Source organism: Diadema antillarum, unplaced genomic scaffold (genome assembly GCF_040938485.1).
Source record: "Diadema antillarum isolate AM-2024a unplaced genomic scaffold, OU_Dant_1.0 seq00000635_RagTag, whole genome shotgun sequence".
In the NCBI taxonomy this organism is placed as follows: Eukaryota; Metazoa; Echinodermata; class Echinoidea; order Diadematoida; family Diadematidae; genus Diadema; species Diadema antillarum.
The window spans coordinates 1,061,766-1,084,816 of NW_027271552.1; the positions used below are offsets into that span (position 1 = coordinate 1,061,766).

The 23,051-nt window shown below is 39.8% G+C and overlaps 1 protein-coding gene across 1 annotated transcript; it reads left to right on the forward strand.

The window, feature by feature from the left end:
* Positions 1–402: 402 nt before the first annotated feature.
* LOC139736276 (uncharacterized) lies at positions 403–21,968 on the forward strand. Its single transcript, XM_071647006.1, has 3 exons — positions 403–444; positions 20,009–20,146; positions 20,703–21,968. The coding sequence occupies exons 1-3, from the start codon at positions 403–405 to the stop codon at positions 21,966–21,968; spliced, it is 1,446 nt and encodes a 481-aa protein (XP_071503107.1).
* The last annotated feature ends 1,083 nt before the right edge of the window (positions 21,969–23,051 follow it).

A 23,051-nucleotide genomic window follows, 5' to 3' on the forward strand; every position in this document is an offset into this window, starting at 1 on the left:
CCCCCCCCCCCCCCCCCTCACACACACGTCACACACACACACACTCATACACACACTGGCCCTGTCTTGTCATGGCTTGTCTCAACAAGATTGTGAACTGGCTGTTTATGACGTTCAACATTACTGTCTAATGAGGTTCTAGAATATAAATACCTTTTCTGATTCAACCACTCCAGGGCCCCGTTGCTAGAAACTTTGCGTTTAAACGCAACTTGCAACTGATTGTCACTGGCCAATCAAAATCATTGTTGCATGCATGTCTTCTTAATAGGGCAGACCCTGAGCCAATCAGAATGGTTGTTTCAAAATTAGCAATTATTTGCAATTGATTGCAACTTTCTTGCAACGGGGCCCAGGTGGGGAATCCCCGAGTCGTGCATGGTAACGGACAGGCGGTTAACGATGCTTGCATTTGAACTCGGGTCCGGAGCGGACATCAGTAAGGTAAGTACATGTGCCATAATCGCTATATGTGTTCATGATTGGCCACAAGACATTTTCATGTAGTTTCTTCTATGCCGTTGTAAGTTTGAAGTTACAATTCAAGTAAGAACCGACAATCAAGGTCCCTATAGTAATGTTGTGCAATGATGAAATCATGTTTCCTGCACGTTGCGATAGTCGCTTTTGTTTTTGTTTTTCTTGTTATGAGCTAGTGCATGGTAAGGATATTTCGTTCCATGGTTATTATAAGGCATGCTTACTCTCGCGACTGCTGCAGTGGTGGCATCAATCGGCGGAATGTTCGATGCCTTTCGCGTCTTTATAACAAGAAGAAAGTGCATTTAAAATGTATGGCAACTTCAGGTATGATTTTCCTCACCTCCCATCGTCGTTCAGCTATGGAAGCGGGATCTTCTTCTCCCTAGACCTAATTGTTCTTTGATTTTCAAAATTGCTTACCCCTGCGATGCTTAGGGCCTATAGGGACCAACTTATCAGGAAGCATCATACAGAAAAAAAAAAAAGATCAAGAATACTTATCGAGAATTTATACTACTGTATTCTTATTAATTTTATTGTTCTTAGTTCTTTATTTGTGTATATTGAATTCAATGTAAAGGGATATCTATCCGTACCATGCATCGCTCATTTATTGATCTGCAGGCTAGCTGATAGGCCTACCATGAGACGAGAAACGTGCACCCGGACGTGGACACGGATATGATATTTATTGGAATCTCTTGGGATTCTACCTAGATTGTATTACAGTACTCCCATACCATAGGCATCCCTTCTTCCCTCCGCTCCAATCATTCCACTGTTAAACAGATTCAAAAATGTGTCGCCAGATGTTAAAAAAAGGTGAATAAGTACAATATCCATTTATGCACTGCTTTGTCATTTATGTTGCTATCAGAGTACTGATGTATAAGAATACAAGTCGGAAATGATAATCATGACATTCTCACGCTAAAGCATGAAATGGAATTCCTGCGACAGTGAGACATATCATTCAATAAAAAAACTCAGGACTATGGCTTTCTTTAAATTATCAAGTCTTTAATAGCGGAGTGTCGTCACAGTTTTTTGTTCAACAGTGTTATTAAGCGTATGATGGGAATGTAAAACTTGTTCTATAAAACAGGAAACGGCTGTATTTGCCTAGTTATAATAGCATAATAGGTAACAGATTATCTAGTTACGTATTGTAACCTAGAACTGGCACACGTAGGCCTATGGCTATGGTGTAAGTTGCGACATCAAAACATTGACAATAGCTGTTGGGAAAAACCCACATCCTCCATGAATAAGACTAGTATACAAATGATGCACAGGATAGAGTGTGTTAGTGTAGGCGTGGTGCACTCGAGGGTATTTACAATTGTGAAACATGCACGAGGCGAAGCCGAGTGCATGTTGCACTACATTGTAAATACCCGAGAGTGAGCTACGCCTCCACTAACGCCACGAAATAATCCCGTGCATCATTTGTTTTATAAAATGGGTCGAAAATTCGAAAACTAACATCATTTTTCAGCGTTTTTCACGTACCTTTGTGGGTCAAGACGTCCGAAGATGTTCGTCCCAAACATTTACGCACGTCGCACTCGCGGAAGTCCCGCACATACAGTATAAGTATAATGGGGGGTTGGGTTTCCGGACACTTAAGTTCCCGCATGAAAACTTACTTATTTTACATAGAATATGCACCCTTTGCCTTAAAGACTTGATATAGACTCCTCATATAGGCCTACTAGACAACATACTCTGAAAACGGCGTGAGAATTAACCTGCTAAATCGTTGGATTTGCTCTTCAAAGTGACTCCATGTACGCGTCTGGTCCCATAACGCTTGGTCTACTGTACTGTACAAAGTGTACGTATAGTAGAGTATACGTACGTACGCCACACATGTTATGCACAAGGGAAGACAGGCAGGCCGGCCGGCCGGCAGCCCGAACTAGAAGTTGTTTACAGGATTGACAGCGCGTATGCATGCAATTCATCAAAGGAGCCGCCGCGCGCACAGACGATCGGCAATCTACCATAGGATTACAGGCAGTGCAATTGTACTGAAGTAAAGGAAGGAGGTGTATCTCATTTCAGCGCTTCCTATTGGCTACATTCTTGAACCCATTTTATAATATTCCATAATGACGGTGTGTGCACTCAATCGTAGCCTTTTACGATAATGTGTGGGAGAAACTGAAAAAGAAAACTCAAATGCTTTTGAGGTAGGTCCTTAGAAAAAGAAAAAACTGTCGGCACTCACACAGCAGTGAAATGAAGGGAAAGAAAGAAGAAATACAGGAAAGAGAAAAACCTCAACTCAGGCAGCCATCAACTCTCCTTAAAAACATTTCTTCCGTGATTATTGAACAATTTGCGTTATAAAATGGGTTCAAGAATGAAACGCTGAAATGAGTCACGTGTGCGTGCATTAATTTCTTGGTAAATGCACGGCCTGACGTACGTCACAATGTTTACACTAGCAGTGCGCACTCAATCAGTTGTTACAAGTGCGTCACGCGCTACTATACGCGCTGTCAATCCTGTAAACAACTTCTAGTTCGGGCTGCCACAACAGCCGGCGGCCTTTCTTGTGCATAACACGTGGCGTACGTATACTCTTATACGTACGTACAGTACTTATGTGCGGGATTTCCGAGTGCGACGTGCGTAAATGTTTGGGACGAACATCTTCGGACATCCTGACTTTTGAGCGAGTGCTACATGTAGCTGACTGGTATTGACCCACAAAGATACGTGAATAATGCTGTTAGTTTTCGACCCATTTTATAAAACAAATGATGCACAGGATTATTTCGTGGCGTTAGTGAAGGTGCGGCGCACTCTCGAGTATTGACAACGGTTGCAAACATGCACTCGGCTGCGCCTCGTGCATGTCGCACCATTGTCAATACTCTCGAGCGCGCCGCACCTTCACCAACACTCTATCCTGTGCATCATTTGTATATTATTTGCATTTCCGGCGCGCGTTCTTCGTGTACGTAACGGGCCGTACGTTAGAAACATTACACACGACATTCGCGCATGCGTCGTGAGAAACAAACTGCGCAGGCTAGTGCATGGTTTTCGGCCTCGTCGGAATACATTCGGAGAAAAACTTTTGTGAATGTTGGATTTTGTCATTCGCATCCTTCTTTAAAGGGGATGGGTAGTAACTGATCAATGGGAATCAGTGGGAATGCTGGGGGTGATTGTTCCAATCCTTGTGGGATTCATTTAAGAGTACATTGTATATCTATTCTTGTGTGAAAATTATTTGCTTCAGAATGGTCTCATATTCAAGTAATGTGCAGTTCAATATTTCCAGGATAGCATGCCTGTACAGTGACGGGGCGATCGTTGACGGCCCATCATCGATCGCCCCGACACTGTACAGGCTTGCTAACCAGGAAACATTGAACTGCACATTACTTAAAAAGGTAACGGAAAAGGTTTGCTAAAAAATTATTTTTTTTAATTTTATTTTTAATTTTTGATTTTTTGATTTTTTTATTTATTTATTTATTTATTTATTTTTTTTTTTTTTTTTTTGGGGGGGGGGGGGGGTTTCTCGTCAAAGTAGAAACGACATTCGCGAACAATTGACGACGCTTCCGAACCCTCACGTTCGTTTGGCGATCTTTTCCTGACTGACTAAATACAAATGCTGGATTTTGCCATTCTCGTCACTGGCGTAGCCGGGGGGGGGGGGGGGGGGGCGATGGGGGCGGTCGCCCCCCCTAAGATTTGGACCGGGGATTTGGGAGGCGGAAAAAAATGCGTGTATACTGTATGCATGCACATGAAGCGGGTCTCCTTTGCAACCTTTCATCAAATAAGATATTTTTTGAATATTTCACTCAAAGTGTGCACCAGATCGTTGAATTTCAATTCAAAATATGCAAAATCTCTCGTGCTTGGGAGGGGGTATCCCCCTCCCAAACCCTCCCCCTCTGTGCCTCTTTCCCTAGCTTAGTACACTTTTTAGATTTACAAAAAAAAATTATGAATAATTCTGAGTGCACAAGACTTATCACATACCTTCCAAAAACTCAAGGTTCCCTCATGTATAAGGGGAATTTCCCCTTTTAATCGACCCTTTCCTCCCTCAGTCACCTCCCCCATCAGTTTTTTTTTTTTTTTTGATTTCCCAAATGTTGATTCCATCAATGCGTATTTATCATCTCAATTTCAACCTTACAAAGGCAAAAGCTCCATCGGAAGGGAAAGGTGGAGATAACACTCGCCCACGCCTTCTCCCTGCTCACCCGCCCCTCCTCCCCCCCCCCCCCCCTTCCGCCATGCATAGAAGTAGACTGTGGCTATACCCAGATCGCTTTATTTCAATTCTAAAAACGCATCAAGCTCCGCGAGCGGGAGGCGGAATTCCCCTTCCCCTAAGCTCTACCTCACTAGACTTTATACACTGACACACAGATGGTGCACATTCGGAATAAGAGCTAAATTCCGTGATTTTAACACTTCGATGAAAAAGTATTGCACCAAAAATTTGCACCAGATCGCTGAATTTCAGGTCTGAAAACGCAAAATCCCCTTCGTGTGGGAGGGGATATGCCCCTATCTACAACCTCGTGTGCATGCTTTTTCTGTTTGATTGCTGAACAGACAGCGTTCATGATATTCAGTGTAAGAATTAATACAAGAAGTGTAATTAAATATAGGCAAATTGTTCAATGATAATCTACATCAAAATATACTGCAACCATAAACAAGTGGGACTGTTTCAACTCGTTAAAACACGCAAAAACATGCATCAAGTTGCACCATTTGCAACATCAAAATGCAAAAAGTTCTCACCGTGGGAGGGGGTACACCCCCTCCCACACCCTTCCCCTCCTCCTTCGCTCGCTCCGCTCGCTCGGGTTCAGTCGCGTTCATGATATTCAGTGAAAAGAATTAATACAAGAAGATTATTCAAATTGATACCATTTTATATGCAAATTGTTCAATAATAATCTACATCAAAATATACTGCTACCTTACACTAACGTTACTGTTTCACGTCGATAAAACGCGCAAAAACATGCATCAAACTGCATCATTTGCAACATCAAAATGCAAAAAGTTCTCACCGTGGGAGGGGGTACACCCCCTCCCACACCCTTCCCCTCCTCCTTCGCTCGCTCCGCTCGCTCGGGTTCAGTCGCGTTCATGATATTCAGTGAAAAGAATTAATACAAGAAGATTATTCAAATTGATACCATTTTATATGCAAATTGTTCAATAATAATCTACATTAAAATATACTGCTACCTTACACTAACGTTACTGTTTCACGTCGATAAAACGCGCAAAAACATGCATCAAACTGCATCATTTGCAACATCAAAATGCAAAAAGTTCTCACCGTGGGAGGGGGTACACCCCCTCCCCTCTCCCTTCGCTCGCTCCGCTTGCTCGGGTTCAGTCGCGTTCATGATATTCAGTGAAAAGAATTAATACAAGAAGTGTATTTAAATCATACCATATTATAGGCAAATTGTTCAATGATAATCTACATCAAAATATACTGCAACGTTAAACAAGTGGGACTGTTTCAACTCGTTAAAACACGCAAAAACATGCATCAAGTTGCACCATTTGCAACATTAAAATGCAAAAAGTTCTCACCGTGGGAGGGGGTACACCCCCTCCCACACCCTCCCCCTCTTCCTTCGCTCGCTCCGCTCGCTCGGGTTCAGTCGCAATCATGATATTCAGTGAAAAGAATTAATACAAGAAGATTATTTTAGTACCATTTTATAGGCAAATTGTTCAATAATAATCTACATCAAAATAAACTGCTACCTTACACTAATGTTACTGTTTCACGTCGATAAAACGCGCAAAAACATGCATCAAACTGCATCATTTGCAACATCAAAATGCAAAAAGTTCTCACCGTGGGAGGGGGGACACCCCCTCCCACACCCTCCCCTCCCCCCTCGCTCGCTCCGCTTGCCCGGGTTCAGTCGCGTTCATGATATTCAGTGAAAAGAATTAATACAAGAAGTGTATTTGAATTATACCATTTTATAGGCAAACTGTTCAATAATAATCTACATCAAAATAAACTGCTACCTTAAACAAGTGGGACTGTTTCACGTCGATAAAACGCGCAAAAGCATGCATCAAATTGCACCATTTACAACATCAAAATGCAAAAAGTTCTCACCGTCGGAGGGGGGACACCCCCCTCCCACACCCTCCCCCCCTCGCTCGCTCCGCTCGCTCGGGCTCGGTCGCTTCGCTCCCTCGCAGACTAACCGCCCCCCCTAAGATGAAATCCTGGCTACGCCGTTGATTCTCGTCCATCCAAATCGCAAATCGTTCGCGTGCTCTGTGAAATCACACCTTTAATCATTCGAGTACTCAAACAAAATGAAAATTGCATTATCTTTCCAGTCTGTACATCCAATTTAAAGCTTAAAGCTTCCACTTAAAGTAATCTTTGTTGTATCAAAGGACGTGTAGTAAGAATGCATCAAGTCAAAATAAAAACACAATGAATCCGTAGGTCTCCAACTGTTCCAACAATCATAGTGTACCATAGCAAATTTATGATATGTTTTTAGTTATATATTGTAAAAATTATGAATGTTTATGTGTGCAATTGACAGACTATATTCCAAGAAATATTTTGTCCATCGCACGAATGAAAAACATTTATTTTTTTTATAACGCCTAAAAATAGATTCTTGTTATTTGATGTTTTATTAATTTAGAGACAAGAGAGAATCTGAGATCGCGAGAGTGCTCACCAAAGACGCTTGCTATTTGGTGCTCACTGAGCGCTCGCCAGCGTCCTGTCGCATACACACAAATGCAAAAAAAAAAGTGCACCCATCCTTACTCATGGGCTATTTATTAGGTGATCCGAGTATCCTCTCGGATCACCTTCTGTATCTGTACGGATTCTTTGTTGGTTCTTCTTCTTCTTCTTTATTTCTGGACAAAATTTGTGTATCGATTAGCTCAGAAAGTGTTCTTCCTATCAATTTCAAACTTATACCATATATGTATCATGTCCCAAAGACGAGGGATCTAAAAAATCATAGTGATCAGTCGACCGTGACGTCACTATGACGTCATAATATGAAAACACATTCTCAATCATTTCTCATCAATGGAATGGAATTTTTAAATGAAATTTACGTCACATATATTTCAAGTTATGCGCATTCTACTCATATTCTCAAAATTCATATTTTCTCTTAAAACGTGCGCGTACGCGCGCGTTGAAATATTTGTATGCTCAAATCGAGCTCAATTTTTTTTTGCACACGTTTCAGACCATTTGGAGCATTTTTTGAAAAATTGAAAAAAATTGGATGTACGCGCGCGCACATATACGCATGCACAGCTCATATGCGATAGAAATTTCCCGTTTTTTACGTTTATCGGATGCCTGAAATGTCAAGGAATATTTCTACCAAGTTTCAAGTCAATCCGACTCAATATGATGTCATACGGACCCGTCAAAGTTGAAATTCCGCGCGCGCGTCAATGGCGATATACAGTGCAACAATGCCAAAAAAACGCCAATTTTAAATCCGATATTACTCGTCAGGATGGACGGTGACCCCCCATTTTCTTTTTATATTCTGAAAGCTGATGAGTTGTACATGTCATTTCATGGGTTGGCGATGCTGAAAAAAATGATGAAACATCAAATTTCTTAATAAAATAAAAAAAGTAAATTTTCAAAATGACGTCATCAAATTTCAAGTTCACTCGAGCGTATCTCACTTATCCTTTGCCAATTTTCACCCAGATTTCAGTATGATGTAACTTATTAAATACTCTTTCATCAATGTAGTGTCAACATTTTGATTGAATGACGACATCACCTCATAAAAATGGAGTGAATGTAACCTTGTCAAATTTGACCAGTTTACGTGTTATCTCTATGGGAGTGCAGTTTTTCTGGAAATGAAAATTGACATGACTGTCTTTTTCGAGCCCTTCAAATTTTTGTAGCTCACTTATGCTTCGGTGAATTTCTCCCAGATTTTGATATGTTGTAGCTGAGACTTTGGGCTATCGTATTGGTGTCCTTTATTTTTTCATACGGTGTCGAGATTACGTCCAAAAACTTGGTTGAAATTAAAGCTTATCTTCGATGTATTTTCATATTCCTTTCTTTTTGCAACTTTCTTTCCAATAACTCAAGAAAAGCAAGCCCTATCAGCCCAATATTTTGTACATGTTTAGTTCACGTCACGTACATTATTTCATAAAAAAACAACTACTTGATCGGACAACATCTTGGGTATGTAAATTAGGGTCAAAGGTCATAAATGTTTAATCTTGATGAATACATGTCTTATCTTTCCCATATTTTGCACACGCAAAGACCATGTTACAAGGATCATTTCACAAAATAACCACTTTTTGCTCAGATGCCATCTTGTCTGTGCAAAGTGGGGTCAAAGGTCATATGTACTTCTTTCTGTATCTTCGTTATGACGTGTTATCTCTATGGGAGGGAATTTTTCTCGATGTGAAAATTGACATGACTGTCTTTATCGAGCACTAGCTCACTTACCCATCGGTGAATTTCTCCCAGATTTTAATATGTTGTAGCTGAGACTTTGCGCTATTGCAAGTGTGCCCATTGTTTATCATACGGTGTCGGAATCACGTCAAAAATCGTGGTTGAAATTAAAACTTATCTTCGATGTATTGAGATATTTCTTTCTTTCTGCAACTCCCTTTGCAATAACTCAAGAAAAACATACCCTATCACCCCCATATTTTGGACATGTTTAGTTCATGTCACGTACATTATTTCATAAAATAACAACTACTTGATCGGACACCATCTTGGGTATACAAAGTAGGGTCAAAGGTCATAGATGTTTCATCCTGTATCTTGGTGAATACATGTCCTATCTTTCCCATGTTTTGCACACGCAAAGACCATGTTATAAGGATCATTTCACAAAATAACCACTTTTTGCTCAGATGCCATCTTGGCTGTGCAAAGTGGGGTCAATGGTCAAATATACTTCATTCTGTATCTTCGTTATAGTGTATACGGAATATGGTACCAAAGATGGCAGACCTGACTCCCTTTTCTAAATGAGAATCCAAACATCACACGGCCAATGTCCCTAAACACAGATGAAACCTGTATGGTCATGCCTATATTGGGATCAGGACACAAATCATCGATTTTCGAAAAGATCGGATCACCTAATTTGTCAGTGTTGACAAATTCCAAGTCTAGTTTGGGAATAAAACCTGTAATGTAGTAAGGTTTTGACGTTATTTCACTATTTTGACTCATTTTCTCCCCCACATATAGAATACTGTAACAACATGTCATGCCAAATTTAACAGTATATAACAGGGAGTGTTATCTTCTGTTTTCGCTTTTATTTATTTTTTATTTCATTTTTTTCGGGGGGGGGGGGGAGGGAGGCGTTCTTGGCCTGGACAAAATATACATACTGCATGCATTAAGATACATTATATATACGATTAATTTTGCCAAAATTTGTCGTTGATATATTTTATTTACCATCAGTACTGTGGTCATCATTATTGTTAGTGATATCATTATATCGGTGATTACTCTTATACCATTCCATTATTGTAATGGTCAATATTTTTTCACGCTTTCTCCATTTCATTGTTTCTCGATATTACAGACATTAATCGCTGATTGAGTTTTCGATTTTCAATCTATGGAATCGGGCCGTAAAAAAACTTCCATCAAGGAGGTTGAATGCGTGCAATGTCTTCAGCCTCATAGAGAACCTTATTCTGGACCTTGCCAGCATCCAGCTTGCAAAGCTTGCTGGGCAGTTTACCTCACAAGGTAAGAATGATTTGATGATGAATTAGAGACGCCACAATTTCAGCGAATTTGGCTATGTATCATAGCTAATGATACGAAATGCCGAAATAGCTGTAATATGATCCATGTAAAAGACTTGTGCAAATCTCTCCCCATTCTGATCTTTAACAAGTGCCTTATGATAGGCAAAATCTTGATAACGATATGCTCATCATGCCACTGCTGTACTCAGCCCCCCTCTCCCCAGTTTGCAGACACAAACTGCTCTCGGTGGTAAAGGAAAACCCTTTACGACCGACAAGGGTTTGTGTTACATGCAAACTATCCCCTCCTGCACGTCATGTCAACTGAGGGATAAAATTTTATGAAAATGTATTTTAGGGCTCACACCTGTAAATGAAATGGAATGTCCCAGACCCCTTCACAAATTCGTACCAAAGATACCAAAATAAATGAAGAAAAAAAATGATAAAAAATCAGTGATGCAGTTTGGCAAAAAAAAAAAACTGAATAGCTGTAGATATTGAGTATGAATTTCTCTACAAACTGCATTTTGGTTGGAAGATGAAAGCTTTTCTGATGGAATTTGAGGGGACTATATTTCATTGGCTGCATGTACGGAAAATAGGTGATTTTTTGAGTGAAAAGATCTCGTAGTCTGGAATTGCGGACCCTTGGACAGAATTTGAGCCGACGAACCTGCCTTGGAAATTTGATGGATGAAAGGGTATATCTCACTTATTCAGGTCAGTGAAGATGAAACACCTCATTTCTCCCAGCTATTTTACAGAATTTTTTGAAATTTGAATTTTAACACACGTCTCTATGGGGAATTATTTACCCGTGAGCCCTACAGAGAATGCACGTATTGCACACAAGTCAATTAGTCCATGGGCCAGGCCAGATATTGGTACCATCTGAGGTGGCAAAACCTTTTTGGTGTCATTTTGTTTGTCGGGCATAGATATGCTTATCAAGCTATGATAGCATTTCCAAATGAGTAGCTTAGTCATAGTAAATGAATTTTTAACCAATTTGGTCTCGTTGTTATATCCCTATACTTCTGAATCGAAACTAACCGCCATACAGAGAAGAGCACCGCGTGACAGCTGTGGACATCATAACCCTTTGGATATTCCCTTCGCTGCCTTGAATAAAGACTAAGCGCACCGCGTTTACAACAGAACACCTGTGGACATACAGAAGGCAGTGGTCTTCTTTGTATAGCGGTTTAGTTTCGATTCAGAAGTATAGGGAAATAAATACGAGACCAAATTGGTTAAAAATTCATTTATTATGACTAAGCTACTCATTTGGAAATGCTATCATAGCTTGATAAGCATATCTATGCCCGACAAACAAACTGACACCAAAAAGGTTGTGCCACCTCAGATGGTACCAACAACCCATTTTTCGGGTCTTGGCCCATGGACTAAATGGGAAGTATTCATCCAACACAAGCTCTGCTGGTTTATGTTGATCTATTGTGTCAGATTCCTTCCTCCCCCCTTCTCCCCCACCCCCTACCCCCCCCCCCCCCCCCCCAACTCTGCAGACTACAATTTGTTTTCTTATTATGTTCTTTTGGTACTAGATCTTGGTAGAAACTGGTCACCAGTATCACACAACTTTGAATGATTGTGTCATTTTAATGTATTTCTTTGTTTGGGCTACCACTGAAACAGCTCAAAATACATCAGGTTAATCTGTTTGATAAATAAAAGTGTTTTACAGGACTTTGTAGGCAATAAGGTGATGATGACACCCCCTTAAAGGACAAGTCCACCTTCATATACATAAGGATTGAGAGAATGCAGCAATAGTAAAACACATCAGTGAAAGTTTGAGGGAAATTGGACAATCTGTTCAAAAGTTACGAATATTTTAAGTATCTGCGCAGTCACTGCTGGAAGAGAAGACTACTACAGTATATGATGTCACATGCGTACAACTATATAAGGAAAAAAAAGAGAATATCACAAAACTTTACTTTTTGAATAAAGTGCACAGTTCTTCGACGTGCTACTGACGTATGTAAGGGTAATATTATTCCCCCTGCCTTCTGAAAGAGAGAAGTCGAGTGTTCTTTTGTTATGGGAGAAAAATTGAAATATGTTGAATTTTCTTTATTCTTTCGTTATATCGTTGTACTCATGTGACATCACAAGCTATAGTAGTCTTTTCATCCAGCCGTGACTGAGCAGAAACTTAAAAAATTCATAACTTTTTAACGGATTGTCCGATTTTGCTCAAACTCTCACTGATGTGTTCTACTAATATTGCTGCATTCACTCAACCCACATGTCTATGAAGGTGAACTTGTCCTTTAATCAACGATAACGTACTACCTGCATCTATGTATTCATGTTATGAAACACTAATCAAAACTGCAAGATTTATTTTTGAAAAAAAAAAAAAACTCCAAAGGGCATCATTTTCAAGAGAAGCTTTATAACCCTTGGATGTGCAATTTCCCATATGATGTAGGGGTTAATATCATCAAGAACACATTTATGATGTTAAAAAGTCAAATAAGAAATATGACCTCCACTATATTTAGTGTTTGCGTGGTAGAGAAACAATGATGGCAACGGTGATGGCGCTGTTTACACCTAACCAGAGAGGTAACCCGCTCTGCATCTAACCTCTCGGGTTACCAATTTCCGTCATCAAGGGACCATATTCAATGTGTCGGACTGAAAATGAACAAATTAATATTCTCTCTTTGAAATCATATTTGCCTCTGTATCGATACAGAATTAAGAAAAAATGTTTTGCACTCTCATGTTGTTGATTATTTTTTCACTTCAGAAATAAAGATCCATGTAAATAGGCTATTTGAAACTTGTATTTTGATTGATATGGTGTAAATGTGTAAATGAAAATGTTTATTATTAATAAGCTGGGTTGAGGATAAAGGTAGATCAAAGTGTCATCGAAAATGTGAAATTCATCATTCAAATGTGATAAAGGCAAGAGGTGTATGTTCATGTTCATATCTCAACATTTTCTACGTCTTTATTAACTTTTAAAGAAAGTCTTCTTTGTTGTTGTTGTTGTTGTTTTATAGGGATTTACCAGACTTGACAAAGGTGCGCTGCCCAGTGTGCAGTGCTAAATTCCACTTCACAGAGGTATGACTGCATAGTTCATGATGTTTGTTCATCAAGTTTATTGCGTAGCGGCAGGTTGTATATTTGGATTAATCAAAAGGAAAAAAACATACGTTGATGTAGGTAAAATTGCATGCAAAACACTGCCGTGATTTTAGCATTATAGCGCTTTTTTTTTTGCATAAAAGCATGTGTTATGATTGATACTTTTCCAGTGAAAAATGGTTGTGTCCAGCCACCTACTAATTTTGAATTCCATTTTTATCGTAATGTCTCTCTTTTCTTTCAGTTTATGCGTATGCTGCGATGATTTCGCAGAGCTTTTTCCCCCTTGTTTGTCTATTCTAAAATTTGTTAGTTAGTTAGGGCATTTTTGAAAATCTCTGGAAAATCTTTGAAAAAATTGCTTACCAATAGCTTTTTTTTCACCAGTGTTTTCATAAAGGTGTCTACTAACACATCTCTAATAGTTCCAACTCAAATCCTTGTGGAAAATTCTGGGGAGCCAATCAAATTTGGGCATCCGGAGGGGGGTGGGGCAAAAATGGAAAAATTGATATATATATATATATATATATATATTCCAATATAAGCGTGTGAGATGTCTAACTAGGGGTTTCTGGGGATTCTTAATTGATTCCAACCATTAGTTTTGAGTAAAAACTACTATCTGACCGTAAAATAGGCCACGCCTCCTTTTTGCCCATGCCGAAATACGTAAATATTGGTACTTTTATACGTATCTCATTGGGTTTATATAGTGGGTTTGTAGGGTGCACTGAAAACATATTTTGTGTGCGATGGGAAGTAGTCGTTCCAATTTCTCTTATATCCTTTACACCAAATATAATCCTGTCACGTTTTAACTAGCTCCCCAGTATTTTTCCACAAGGATGTTGGTTCGAACTTATTGAGAATCAAACATACAATAAGTATGTACAGCAGTAATATGATTATATTTGGTGTAATGGATATAAGAGAAATGGGAACGACTACTTTCCATCGCACTCAAATGTGTTCAGTGCACCCTAAGAACCCACTATATAAACCCACTGAGATACGTATAAAATACCAATAATACATGATCATCCCAGCGGGTGCAAATAGTAGGCGTGGCCTATTCTAATGGTCAGGTCGTAGCTTTTCCTCAAAACTAATGTTTCGAATCCATTCAGCACCTCCCAGAAACCCCTAATTAGACATCTCACATGCTAATACTGGAAAAAAATCCCATTGTCTGACCCCCCCCCCCCTTTGTTGCCTAGGTTTACTAGCTCCCCAGTATTTTTCCACAAGGATGTTGGTTCGAACTTATTGAGAATCAAACATACAATAAGTATGTACAGCAGTAATATGATTATATTTGGTGTAATGGATATAAGAGAAATGGGAACGACTACTTTCCATCGCACACAAAGGTTTTTAGTGCAACCTAAAAACCAACTACATAAACCCAATGGGATACGTATAGTTTACGTATTTCGGCGGGGGCGAAAAGGAGGCGTGGCCTATTTTACGGTCAGATAGTAGTTTTTATTCAAAACTAATGGTTGGAATCGATTCAGCACCTCCAGAAACCCCGAGTTAGACATCTCACACGCTTATATTGGGAAATATATATATATATTTCCATTTTTGCTCCACTCCCCTCCGGGTGCCCAACTTTGATTGGCTCCCCAAAATTTTCCACAAGGATTTGGGTTGGAACTGATTGAGAGGTGTTAGTAGACACCTTTATGAACACACTGTTGCAGAAAGCTATTGGTAAGCAATTTTTTTCACAGATGGTCCAGAGATTTTCGAGAATGTCCTAACTATAGTATCGAGGTAATAGAATAATCGTATACACACGTATGTATGTTCATAAATTCACCAGAATATAAAATGTTAGTTAAGAGATTATGGTGCCATCGCGTCATTTGACTTCCATCTGTGATACTTTGTAATATCTACAACTCATTATTTTTTGTTCAATTTGATAAAAACGACTGTACTCTGTCATTGTATATGCGAACCATGTGTTCGGTATTTTCTGTACCAAAGTCAGCATACGATAACCTTACATCGTGACTTTAAAATGATCATTCTGTGATTATGACTAATGCACGTCATCTATGTGGAACAGGGTCCCTTTGCAGTCATTTCACGGGGGAGGGGATGAAAACTGATTCGACTCCTAAGTATATCTTTTAGCATCAAGGTAGGAATGTGTAAACCGCGTTCGTTAATTTTCGTACGTCATATCAAGATGTGGATTTATCCATCATTATTGTCATCATCATCTATCCTTATCATCATTAATCCCTTGAATACTCAGTTCTGCCACTATCCACAGCCATGATTAACGCGTCTAACAGACTTTCAATTGACTTTAAGCACAAATGCTATACTTCCAATCTCTATACGAATCTGCCAACAATCTGCCAACAACATGACCTTACTACAGATTAAAATCGTCAATTTCCAGTTGTCTTTTACCGGCTGCATGAGGGCAGTCGTCATTTTCTTTGACTAGAACCATAAAACAATTTGTTTGAATTCAACTGGAACCTTAAAGGGAACGCAAACCCAAAGAGCAATGTGGATTGAGTAAAAGCATTAACATTAGTAGAACACATCAGTGAAAGTTTGAGGAAAATCGGACGATCGATGCAGGAGTTATGAATTTTTAACATTTTGGTGTTGGAACCGCTGGATGAGGAGACTACTAGAGGCTATGACGTATGAGTGGACAACAATATTAAGAAAATATAAAAGGAATTCCACAAAAATTTACTTTTCTAGCAAAATGAAAGAGTACTTGACAAACCGTTTTCAGAAAGCAGGGAGAATAATTGCTACCCCTAACATATGTCAGTATCAAGTTGATGGAATGTGTAATTTTCATGAAAAATGAATTTTTATTAAATTACCCTTATATTTTCTTTATATTGTAGTCCACTCATACGTCATAACCTCTAGTAGTCTCTTTACCCAGCAGTTCCAACACCAAAACTTTAAAAATTCATAACTTTTGCATCGATTGCTCGATTTTCCTCAAACTTTCACTGATGTGTTTTACTTATGTTACTGCTTTCACTCAACCCACATTGCTCTTGGGGTTTATGTTCCCTTTAATTGTTACGCAGATGTACTGTTATACTAATGATGCACAGGATTAGAGTGTGTTAGTGAAGGTGCGGCGCGCTCGAGAGTATTGACAATGGTGCGACATGCACGAGGCGCAGCCGAGTGCATGTTTGCAACCGTTGTCAATACTCGAGAGTGAGCCGCACCTTCACTAACGCCACGAAATAATCCTGTGCATCATTAATTTTATAAAATGGGTCGAAAACTAACAGCATTATTCACGTACCTTTGTGGGTCAATACCAGTCAGCTACATGTAGCACTCGCTCAAAAGTCAAGATGTCCGAAGATGTTCGTCCCAAACATTTACGCACGTCGCACTCGGAAATCCCGCACACTAGATAAGTACTGTACGTACGTATAGAGTATAATATGTACGCCACGTACTGTTATGCACAAGAAAGGCCGCCGGCTGTTGTGGCAGCCCGCGGCCCGAACTAGAAGTTGTTTACAGGATTGACAGCGCGTATAGTAGCGCGTGACGCACTTGTAACAACTGATTGAGTGCGCACTGCTAGTGTAAAACATTGTGACGTACGTCAGGCCAGGGAGGTGGAAGAGAGACTCTTCTTAGTGCTTACCTGAAGAAAATAATGCACGCACACGTGACTCATTTCAGCGCTTCCAATTGGCTACATTCTTGAACCCATTTTATAAAAATAGCCAATGTATGATTTCAGCTCCATGTTATGCCATGCTGCCGAACTCAACATTGGCTAGTATTGTGACTTTGAGTTGACGACAATTATAATACTCAAAATGGCTTATTGATTGAAATGAAATACCTTGTAGTGTGCAAGAATCGTATGTGCCACTTCATGAAATTCGTTTTTTTTTTTTAATGAAAAACGTTCGTTTACCCATTTGCTCTTCTCTCATTGAATCTTTACAGAGCATTCGTCTTATATTTGATTTTTCAAACTGTTCTTTCAGCTCAGTAAGGGATGGTTTTGAAATCGAATTGTTCTTTCATTAGTATTTCCTTTTATTACACCTTCCTCTCTAGATTGTACCTGACCAAGTTGCACAGAGGCGTCTCCAAAAAGTAAAAAATGTCAGATGCAAGAATTGTTCATGGAAAGGATCGTTTTCTGAGTATAAACAGGTAAAATTCATAATACAGAGACATATTTCTACACTTTTATGTTCCATTCCTGGTGCCAGAAATAATTCACTACAGTTAAAATTGTATATTCAAAAATGTGTTCGCTTGCTTGAGATTTAACCATCACGGGATTGGTATAGGGGAGGGCCTTTATTAAAATCATGGATACGTGCATTTATCTTCATATTTGTTTTTCGATATTTATGTCCGGTATGTGTTTGTATTTATTTTATAGTACATATTATCTTGTACTATCCAAATGTGTCTTTTTGCTTGATTGTACAAAATATTTTTTTTTCTTTACTTTGCAATGCTATTCATTATTTCTTATATAGGAAGTACTTAAAATGAAATGAAAATTCATCTTCTGAACTTGAAGAAAACTGAAACACATTTCTAGAGAGTTAATCAAAAACTACTGCTTGGAATTTAATCAGACAAAAAGACAATCGATACTCCCCAAACCAGTGGCGTATCTAGGTAAAACGGCGCCCGGGGCAAGCGCGAAAATTGCGCCCCTAATTTCTGAAAAAGAGTAGTGTTCAACCCCAACCCCATCCCAGTAGGGACTTTAAGCAAAGTCCACATGATATGCTTTTCAAGCCCTTAAAAGGGGTCTTTTGAGGGTGATTTAAATGTAATGAATTTTGATAAATTTTGGCGAGCGAGCGCAGCGAGCGAGCCAAAAACTTTTGTATTTCAGCTGACAAAACACGGAATTCTTGTCATTTTTTGCTTATCAAATCTTACAATTCTAATCAAGATAGTGACGGCCTATATATAGATTACGATTTATCTATACCAACAAACTGAGTACTTTAAAAAATATTCTAAATCAGGGGGGCATTTCATGAAGCATTTTGTCAGACAACTTGTCGGACAAAATTTGCTTTCAGCCAATCAGAAGCAAGGATTTCAGTAGCTTTTAACAGTTTGTCTGACGAAATATCTGACAAATTGCTTCATGAAATGCCCCCCATGTACTCGCGAGTGAGCCGAAATTTGTATATTTCCGCGTCATCATCACGTTTTGTTCTTATCTGCTTTTTGTTTTGATAAATTTTGGCGAGCGATTGGCGAGCGAGCGCAGCGAGCGAGCCGAAAAGTTTTGTATTTCAGCTTACAAAACATGGAACTCTTGTCATTTTTTGCTTATGAAATCTTACAATTCTAGTCAAGATATAGTGACGGCCTTATAGATAACGATTTTTACCAACAAACTGAAGCCTTGAAAAAATACTCTAAATTAGTACGAGCGAGTGAGCCGAAATTTGTATATTTCCGCGTCATCATCACGTTTTGTTCTTATCTCCTTTTTGTTTTGATAAATTTTGGCGAGCGAGTGCAGCGAGCGAGCCGAAATTTTTTTGTATTTCAGCTTACAAAACATGGAACTCTTGTCATTTTTTGCTTATCAAATCTTACAATTCTAATCAAGATATAGTTGCGGCCTTATAGATAACGATTTTTACCAACAAACTGAGGACTTGAAAAAATACTCTAAATTAGTAGGAGCGAGTGAGCTGAAATTTGTATATTTCCACGTCATCATTACGTTTTGTTCTTATCTTGTTTAATTTTTTGGCGCCCCCCCCCCCCGTATGTTCGAAACCGTTGGCGCCTTCTTTTGATCCAATTGGCGATCGCTTCAGAACGAAAGAAATTGCAGCCGCTGCTCCGAGAAACATTTTGCCTGCTAAATATAAAATGACATGTGTGGACACAATAGACATTGTCATTTTGTCCGCGTCATCATCACATTTTGTTCTTACCTTCTTCTTCTATATAAAATTTAGAGAGCGAGCGCAGCGAGCGAGCCGAAAATTGTTGTATTTCAGCTTACATAACATGGAATTCTTGTCCGAGTCATCATTGTTTTGTTTTTATCTTTTTTTTTGATTTGGTTTTCTGCCCCCCCCCCCCCAACCATTCTTCCTCCCCCCCCCCCCCCCCCCTTTCCGGTGAGTTTCTTCCTCTTCTTCTTCTTCTTCTTTTCTTTTTTCTTTTTTTTTTTTCTTTTTTTTTCTTTTTTTCTTCTTCTTCGTTTTTTTTTTTTGCGCCCCCAAGGAGTGGCGCCCGGGGCACGTGCCCCCCTTGCCCCCCCCCCCTAGATACGCCACTGGCCCCAAACGAAGGCCTACGAAATGGAGCAATGAACAAACATATAAAAGGACAGTGGAAAATATATACCATTCGTTTGAAATGGATGTACATGACTGTTTATGTCACACATGTCGTAAGCATGAACTACATTTTCAAAGTGATTGATATACTTTGTATTTTCTTTTTTATCTTTATACACTCCGGTGTGTTTGTACGTGGCTGTGTATGTGTGTTGTGCATTGATTTATTGGGGAAAACACAGGACCATGAACGTGTATGTGGAAATGTACCGCGTGTTCAGTGTAAAGTGCTGGGCTGCGGGAAGTGGCTACCGAAAAACAGAGCACTGGAGTTACACCGAACTGACGACTGGTGTCCAATGATCCTCCTGATGAAGGCGCGCCTCTCTGAAGCTGAGATTCTCCATCTGAGCATGAGGGTAGAATTCTGTTCTCTTATTGTATTGAACGTTCCCATGTATAAATGCTACCTATGCTTGATATTAAGTAAGTGGAAATAAGTCAATATCCATGAATAATTATGTAGGGACATAGCTACAAGTTAAGAGACGAAAAATATAGTGACAGAATAAAGTAACTGGGAACAAGTAATCATGTTAAAATGTTGTTATCTGAAGAGTTGTAGTTTGAATCAATAAAAGTAAGGAATGTGAAGGCCTGCAGTAGGAAAAGTTTCGGTTATAAATGTTGCTATGATATTAATGTGAATCAGTAGGCTGGATTGTAATTCGACTGATGGACAATTTAAAACAATGAAGAGAAGCACTGCGTCTGAGGTCATCAGACATTTTGCCATTGATTAGGTAGATGTGATCGCAGCAACTAAAAATTAAAAAAAAAATGTTAATGATTAAGTCTGTTCATTGGAGTTGCTAGAGACACAGGCAGGACGCATCATAGAAGAAATATCGGCATTTAAATCTCATTTATATTTTCGTGTAATGCTACTCTTTCTCTTTGATTTAAAAAATATAGGAAAGTTGGGAATGGACTTGTGGACTTGTCCTAAGGAGTGACATCCCTAAGGTTCGTCAGTACCTCGAGAGGCTGATTCAGGTTTACAGTCATTTGGATCCGAACATTCCTACTTCGCTTACCCATGACGAATATGGAGCGTCGGCGCAGACACAGGATACTTTCACTAATACGTCATGCAATAACGATCAATCGATCTCTTCCAATCAACGGAAGATTACTGATGAACCCGACTCCATCTCGACGTCATCCGCTGTTGATAGTAACAAGATTACAAGCCTGTGCGGTTCCACAGAAGTGGACGGTCGTCCACCCAGGGAGCCGCCAAGAGGACGTGATTATGTGGGTGCTGAAAATTTATCACCGCAAGAGATTTTGCCAGCTGTAGCTGATCCACAGCTAAGAGTTTCTTCACACGTAAGGAAAAATGGAATTAGGACGATAAGCGATGAAGAGTTAGCAGCGCAGATCCAGAAAGCTATTGCGAAAACTCAGGAGGAGATAGAAAATAACAGAAGATGTTTGGAAGATCTGAAAAATATTCCGCGTGCCTTCGCTGTTCTACAGGAGAAGACAGTCGTTCTCGAAGGTGTAATGGCAACGCTTCATAGAGAGGTCTCGACGCTGAACACAAGACTTGGCGACGTCAGGCTGCCCAGCGAGATGCAAGATCGGAAGATCACAGAGGATCTTCGAAAGGAAAGTCAGCGCTTCAGTCGTGACCTTTCGTCACTTTCTGAAGCCGTTCGGAAGCTGGAGGCAAGGTTGGAGAATCTCGAATGTTCCCACTCCGGCGTTTTCTTGTGGAAGATTGATAATTACCGCCAAAGGAAGAGATCGGCGATGACAACCAATGTGAAGTCCATTTACTCCTCACCCTTCTTCACCAGCCAATATGGTTACAAGCTTTGCGGTCGAGTATTCCTGATGGGAGACGGCGTTGGCAAAGGCACCCACATCTCTCTGTTTCTCACAATCATGAGGGGACCCTACGACGCCGTGCTACCGTGGCCCTTCAAGGAGAAGATCATTTTCCAATTGGTAAACCAGCGGGAACCTTCCATGAAGAGCATAATGGAAGCCTTTCGTCCAGACCCGACGAGCTCTTCGTTCAAGAGACCCACTTCGGAGAGGAACATTGGAGCAGGATGTCCTCTGTTTGCCAAGATACAGGTGATAGAAGATCCCAACCAAGGGTTTATCATTGATGACACCCTCTACATCAAGATCGCTGCTGTGACCTCCGACATTGCAGAAATTAAGTAGCCAAAGATGCACACAGCATGCTTTATCTAATGAGTTGAGTATAGTAGCCTTCAACCAAGATCTTACTCTAACTGTCATGACGATAGGAATTTAATTTTTTCAAGTGCTGATGAACGTTTCTTAAGGTGTTTGCTTTAAGGAGGGGATGGGGTTATTCACCGGTTCGAGTAGGGTTCCCTGGCAGTGCCTTATAATCGGGCACGGAAACCTATCCTGGGATAATAATTGATTCATGTCAAATCAACATATCATAATGTTTCCTTTATAGATTCAAACAGTCAAAGAATACTAACCTGCCAAGGCATCCCCAAATGCCATGATACGTTTGTACTCAAGTGAGACCTTAAGCCAAACAAGTCAAAAAGGATAAAGGGCCTATGCCTGCACTGATAACATTATGGCTCGAGGACAATGGAATGCATGTGTACCACCATGATTCTTCTGCTTTCTTTTCAACGTACGCAAAGAAGAACATTTCTTGGTAGAATGTGGGAGACTCTCCCGTATTTTATGACCGACATACACTATAGTCTTCGATTTTCTTACCGAATAAAGATCCAGCAAGGATGGCAACGTATCAGCTCTCGATGCATACATTTAGGAGTTTCACCTTTCATTAACTGCCAAAAGACAAACAGGGCATAATTTGGGAGATCAATTCCTCATCTTCTATGATGGCTCTACTGGTTTCTATCCACTCATTTCCACATCTTTTCTTTGGAAATGGATAGTATTCTTGTTAATCGAGCGGGTGAGCAGTAATCTCCTCTGTAGATTTCAGAGTTGTTAAGGTAGCGCTGCGTTTACATTTAGCGAACAAAGTCTAGTAGAGATTCCAGGGCAAGGGTCTCTTTTACTTAACTGAACATCACAAAACAAAGTTTTCTCACGTAGTAACAAAGAAAACATGCAATGTCTAGGGAGGCAACTATACCGATCATATGCAAATCCTATCCCAAGCTTCTTCTCTTTTTCGTTGTGATAAATGCAAATTACTGTCGTTGCTACACTGATGACTGTTGCATCACAGCAGCCTAGATTTTACAACAGCGATTCGGTTCAGACAGGATATTGACAAGCAGT